This window comes from Thunnus thynnus, chromosome 6 (genome assembly GCF_963924715.1).
Source record: "Thunnus thynnus chromosome 6, fThuThy2.1, whole genome shotgun sequence".
NCBI lineage: Eukaryota > Metazoa > Chordata > Actinopteri > Scombriformes > Scombridae > Thunnus > Thunnus thynnus.
The window spans coordinates 34314543-34321381 of record NC_089522.1 but is presented as its reverse complement, the minus strand read 5'-3'; the positions used below and the strand labels follow the sequence as shown (position 1 = coordinate 34321381).

General features: G+C 40.7%; 1 protein-coding gene across 5 annotated transcripts in view; it reads left to right on the top strand.

Annotated features, from left to right (window-relative positions):
• Positions 1-3953, top strand: part of LOC137185194 (extracellular sulfatase Sulf-2-like) — a 95119-nt gene extending 91166 nt beyond the window's left edge. For all 5 annotated transcript variants that reach the window (XM_067593520.1, XM_067593518.1, XM_067593515.1 and 2 more), the window contains one exon: positions 2255-3953. In XM_067593520.1, coding sequence (XP_067449621.1) covers positions 2255-2285 — 31 coding nt within the window. In that variant the 3' untranslated portion in view covers positions 2286-3953. The remainder of the gene's footprint in view (positions 1-2254) is intronic.
• The last annotated feature ends 2886 nt before the right edge of the window (positions 3954-6839 follow it).

The window sequence follows — 6839 nt, the reverse complement described above, 5'->3', positions numbered from 1 at the left end:
TGTCTGTCTGTCTGTCTGTCATGTGTAACATACAGTATAACACACTAATCCTTCTCCACGTGGACGACTTATATTTGTGTAACAAGTCATTTAAAGATGGCCGCCTTCTAATTTCTTATCACATTTTCCGACACAACAGTTGTTTTGGTGCATTTCCTCAAACGACTAATGTTGTTTCTCTTGGGAGTCAGTCTGTTGAGCTGCTTTGTGTCCTGATGTTGTTTTCACGTTGTATCAGCTGAATGAGATGGAGACAGGAGCGTTCCTGGATGTTTGGACATGAAAACTATTACTCGCCAGCTTTCCATACAAATATAGTTCCAGTTTTAGATGGCTGTCAGAGATATAACAGCGTTCCTACAAAGCTCTGTTTCTCCCCGTAAACACTACAAACTGCGTTTTCACGTTTACACTCTCTGGAGGACGTTTTTCAGGGGACGGTTTTATTCTGGACGGAGGAACTGAAATGGTTTCTGCCTACAGATAACCGATACCTCCTGCCGGTGTGGTTAAGGCACCGACAGACAGTTGTCCTCTTCCTCTGACTCGAGGTATTGAACGTAGTTCCCAGAATCTACAGACGTAGGACCATCCAGGCCTTGCTTAGGGAACCAGATTCAGCCTGGCGTCTATCATCACCAGCTGTCGTTGAAGCACTACCAACGGGCCTGTTGAGTCAGGAATCCTAACAGCCGGGTCACAATGATGTTTATTGGTGCAAACAGGTGTTGGAGGTTTGAAAGTCCTCCAAGAGCCTTCTAACAGGTCGTCTCTGGAGGAGGTCCACTCTGTCGGTCGAGGACACTCGCCTGGTTTTACAGGGCGCCTTCAGAGTCCTGATCCTAACAGTTTAACCAATTAAACCCCTAATTATAAATCTCTCAACCTAATTATATACTGAAAACACACCTGTATCACATGTACAGCAGTATATCAACCTCAGTCACTAAACCTGAACCGTTGCCATTCTATTATTCACTAAACAGCACTAGTTTTACCTTTGCAACAATCAATATAATTTATAATCTGAATGATTTTAAAGCTAATGTCAGCCGTTCCCAGAGGAGGCGTCTCTTCTTACCTTAAAGGAAAACCAGAGGACCTCAGAGATGAGCACGAGTTTATAAAAATACAAACTAGTTTCTAGGGGTTCTTTACGAATATTTGTTTCATACAAATGTTTAAAAAATTATTTCTTTCCAGGAAGAAAAAAAAACATGTTAAACACCAGCGCACATGTCGGTTACATCACTATCTCAGTGTCTCTCCTCTGCTCCGCTATGACGTCTATCAGCAGGTCTCAGTGAGGGGAGTCACATCCACCTGCTACAGTTGTAGTTGTTTCCCAGAGATAAAGCTGAACTACTGACACAAGTGAAGTGCTCCCAAGGGAACGCTTCATGAAAACTTATTGTAACACTTGAATTTTCTAAAATTAAAAGCGTAATAAAAACAAAAACAGGATTTTTAAACCTCTTTCCACTTTGAATTCGAATACAAATACAAATACTAACCCTCAACAAATACAGATACAAATACAAATACTTGGATCTCTGCACATCCCTGCTAGTTTCATTTGGTTTAACAAAACAAGTAATCTAAGAATGCAAAAAGTAAAAAACTAAAGAGAGTCTTGAAGAGATCCCTCCGTCTCTTGGCTTTTATTTTTATAACTCAACAACTTCCTCTTACTTGTATTATCACATATCGTCTATCTCCAGGACATCAATCAGTTTCATGCTGATGTTTCATGACTTTACACAAAATAGTGACCTTTTCTTTATCTGTCACAGATAAAGATTACATCAGACTACATAGAACAGCTTCTCCTTTGCCTCAGATTATCAGACTGTTGACTGTGTTCTTGATGTTTGTTTGTGTTTGTTCTAGTCGTCCTTGAGGGTTCAGAACTAGTTCAGTACACGTTGCACAAATTGTGTAAATTCCTCAGAAATGATGTGAGACATTAAGCTATGCTCATTTGTCACCAGTTCAAATGAAGTAAAACAGTTTGAAGTAGGCATGAATAGAGTTTCTAGTAAGTCTTTCAGCTTTAGCTCCTGCTTCCTGGTAGAGAAGTGAGAGACTCCATCAGGATGTTCTTCATACATGCCTGCATGCCTCCTCTTCATCTGTCTGCTGACTCTGAACTACTGAAACACACCCAACACAAACACACGTCCTACTGGTTCAGAGGTTGACACCTGTGTGTGTGTGTGTGTGTGTGTGTGTGTGTGTGTGTTTGTGAATCCAGAGGTCCGATCTGGGATGGCTGGAAGGGCTAAGCCTCCCGATTGGCTGGAGCAGGCTTCTGACCCCGCCCCCAGCAGCCTGAAGGAGCCGGACGTGGTCGTCGACACGGCGGCGTCATCGCTGAGCGACCACGCCCCCGACTCACCGGTCAGCCAATTAGCCTCTGCCATCTCTGTGACATCACCAGGCCCTCCCACCCTCCTGCTGCTCAGGGAGACGCTGGGACGCGACGCTCAACGCACCTCTTCATCAGCCGCTCCTCCTTCCTCCTCCTCCTCCTCCTCTTCCTCCTCAGAAGCTCTGCTGTTTTCCTCTGAGGAGGGCAGCTCCAACTGGAGGAGCCGGGGAGACGAGGAGGAGGAGGAGGAAGATGAAGGGGAGGAGGAGGAGGCAGAGAGGTAGACAGGATGACTGGCATCATTGGTAGATTTGTTTGGGAGAAAGGACTGTGGTTTTTTTGCCCTGAGTTCCGCCTGCCAGGCAGAGCTTCCTCCCAGGCCGTTCAATTAAAATTCTGTTAACCACATCAGAGATCATCTCCATCTCATCAAGTCGGTTTTGTAATTTTGTAATTTGAGTCGTCAAATTCTCATTTTCTTTAATGGTAACAACACACAACTTCTGCTAGAAGAGTCAACGACTGTAAGAGGCGTGTCGGTACGTAGCCGTGCTGTTTATCGCACTTTTACTTAAGTAAAAGTACCAATACAACAAGGTGAAAATACTCCATTACAAGTAAAAGTCCTGCATGAAAAATCCTCCTCATGTAACGCTACCAGCAGCTGTTTGTTAGCTGGAGCCACAGTTAGCCGCACAGTGTTCTTATACTTAATGGGTCTTTTTGAATCATGTCAGCTAGTTTTTACTAAGCAGCAGTTCCTCAAATGACCACTTGAGGCTCCAAAAGCAGGTCAATCCCCATAGACCCCCCCCCCCCCCCCCGCCATGTTAAAATGCCCAACTTTACAACAGAAATAAACATGTTTACAGCCTGGTACAAACAACAGTTTTTGGGTCTCTGTTGGCGGGAGTGGGCTAGCGCTGGGCTAGCTGAGTTCGGCATGGTTAACAGTGTTATGGAATAAACTGTTCCTGAGCCTGCTGGTGATGCTGATTGTGTAAAGCACATTTAAAACAGATCAGCAGTAGGACTATTTCTACTTGTTTGGGTTTTTATAAAATCACAGATACAGGGACGAGGTTGAGATGATGTCGCTGCTCTTGTTTTAAGAAAATAAGAGTTTTAGGACTCAGTTACAGACAGACTTGATGAGATGGAGATGTTTTTTTCTTGCTCTGCACAGATCGTTTCTTTCTTTGTTGAGTAAAAACATTTGTTGAAAGAAACATTTAGGAAAGCAGCATCGATAAATCATCTGCTTCTGTAGCGGACGGTAACATCTGAACAAAGATAAAAACAACAACTTTCTCCTCTTTCCCCCCGTGTCCTCCTCTAAGCCTCATGTCCTCCTCTTCCTCCTCCTCTTCAGCTCACCTCCCAGCGGCCATATTTGTTTTACATGTTCATATTTAGTCTCTCTAACAAAGTCTGTAAAGAAATTAAAGGACCTGCTCTCCTTCTGTTCTTAACGTTACTAAAACCCCCGACTGAGACGGAAGCAGAGAAACTTCCCCCGTCGAACGCTGTGACATCACCTCTGATGTAAACGTGATGTCATTCCTTTTCTTTCTTTTTTTTTCTTTTTTTTTTTTTTTAAAAAAAAACAACAAAAATTTCTTTCACTAACTCGAGTGTTGGTTACCATGGTGACCGACAGCTTTTTACTGACAGCAGAGCTACAAGTTGTACAAACCCGGTGACTACAGTACCCACGATGCAACACGGCAGCACAGAAGAGAACGACAACGAGAACATTTTTGGAGTAAAAAATCCAAGAGAACAAACAGTAAAAAAAAAAAAACATGTGGGAGTTTAAAGTCTCTTGATGTCTCGTGAGCCAATAAAAAGTGAGACCTGATGATGATGTCATCACGTACAGAACTTGTTACAGCTGTTTTGTTGATGGGGAAAAAAAAAAATGTTACCAGAAAACCAGTCGCAAAGTCCTGGTTTTTGTGTCATTGCATTTATTTTTTATTTTGTAACTCGTGTTAACCGCCTGCCGTTACCTTCCGATCGCTTCACTTCCTGTTCAGTTCAGCTGTTTTTTTTTTTTTTTACTTTTTAAGTTGTTATTTTCTGTCCTCGCCTCACATAAACCCACCCACCGCTCAGAAATGTCCAGATTTCTAAATTAGAACATATAACTTAAAAAAAAAAAAGTAAAACTGTAGAAAAACACAACTGGATTCACACATGAAGAGAAAAGAAGATTTGTGTCACACGTCTGGTCTTCAGATGAATTCATTTCTATTTCTGTCATTTATAAGCTGATTATGAGCAGGACATTAAAAAAAAGAAACATTAAGATCAGACGTGTGTCAGAGTTAAAATCGCTCCTTATATACTTTTACACTGTTTAACATCAAATATTCATCTAACATTTACTGATAACGTGTTGTAATTTCCCTTTTTTTTTCTTGCCTTCCGCTCCTCTGATTTGTGATTTCCTACATATCCCAGAATGCCGTTCGGCGGCCTTCAGAGAAGGCACGTGCAGCTTTACGGTCTCTTGACATCACTGGGTGACGGTATAGAGTGGTAGAAGAAAGAGGAGGAGCGCTTGTTTTTTTTTTTTTTTACCTCTTTGTGACCTTTTACGAGCGTGAAAAACAAGCGCTCCTTTCACTTTAAAAGGGAATTATTACAACACTCCGCTTCCTTGTTTGATTCAGACTAAAAGAGAAACGTGCAGATAATCTTGAAACATGACTGTCAGGCTTGTTGGTCTGCAGGTAGATAATGTTTCAGTATATAAGATAACGGTTCAACTTCTTTCATGGCAATCGCAGAAACCACACCGAGGGAAACGATGCAGGAGCAGATTTTATTCATATTTGTTCCCTGAACCGAACAAACAAACAAACAAAAACAGTCTGAGAAACATCAGCGTCAAAGGTCTGATCCAATCAACATTAAGTGTGTTTCCATCCAAACGTATTTTCAATTTGCACATTAAAATAAACAAAATAAACAGAGGAAATCCTGAAATATAACAAAAAAGAGCAGCCGTGTGGATAAAAAGCAAATAAACGATGACGTAACATGAATCATGTGACTTAAACGTCACTGAAAACATCCGATCTGTGTGGAGCGATGATGATGATGATGAGGAGGAGGCTGTAACCTTCCTCACATCAATACATGAAACTAACAGAAACGTTTATATTTCCATCACGTTTTCCATCGTTTGAGCTTCGACTGTATTAATGACGTCATCCGCTAATATTCACGCAGCAGCCGTCGATGGAAACAAGCGTTTTATTCTGAAAATCTTTATCTGAAATTTGGTTCAAATTTGTGCTGTTTTTTGGTCGGAAACCTGGTTAATGTTTATGATACTAGTTAGCAAAAATAATTTCCTCTGTTTTGAAGCTACAACCTGCTCTATTTGTCTACAAAATGAGATTAAAGCACTTAAAGAGTGTGGAGGAGATTATTTAATACTTTTAATTTGAAAAACATTTTGTGTTATTTAAGTGGTAACACTTTAAGTCCTTTGATTATTCAGCATTTATAGTCAGTCTATAAAGAGTTAAATCAGCAGATATAAGTGTTTATTAATATTAGTCAATAACTATAACTGCGTCGTGTTCGCTGCTGTTTAAACAGATAATGAATGAAAATATAGTAAAACACGGCTGTGATTATATTAAATATGTCTTCATAGGAGAAGTCAGAATAAAAACTGAACTTCAATAAACACTTAAAAATATCCTTTTAGCTGCTTATAACTATATTATAGTGGGTTATAAACCATTCATTAACTGTCTATATGCTGCTTATTAAAGGAGAGTGTCACCATTTTAGATTCAGGGATTGAAGTGAATATTTGAAGCGAGCTGATTAGTGTTTTAAGGGAAGAATTTCTCTGATGCAGTAACGCTGTGGTGAATATTTCCAGTCATGTTACATTCTGGGCTGTTGGTCTGTTTCCTCCTCTGTGATGGATTTCTTCATGTTTGATTTCTGACTTTATAAAAATGGCCACTAAAGAAAGAAAGACAGAAAGAAAGCAGCTCTCACTCTGATTCATTTTCGTCTCTTAAACTTGATTGAATTCAGACTTCATGTTGTGGATCCACAGGAAGAGGAAACGCACCACGCTGTAAACTCTTCATCACAGAGTTTTATTTTGAAACAGTGTGAAGGGTGATTTCTGCTTCCTTCCTTCCTGTGTGAATGCAGCCGACCAATCTGCTGTCGGTAGAGTTTCTTTTTTTTTCTTTTTAACCCCCTATGTATTTGCTCTGCGGTGCTATTTGCTGTCTAACAACTATCTAGGAAAAGAACAAATCCTCCTGGTTGTGTTTGAATGTATTTGTAAATGTTTTAGGTGTGTTTTTTTTTTAGAGACGCGCACTAGAGTCGAACCATTGTGGACCAGCTGAGATCAGATTTCTGGATCTGTACTGGACGGACCTGCACGCACACACACACACACACACACACACACACACACACA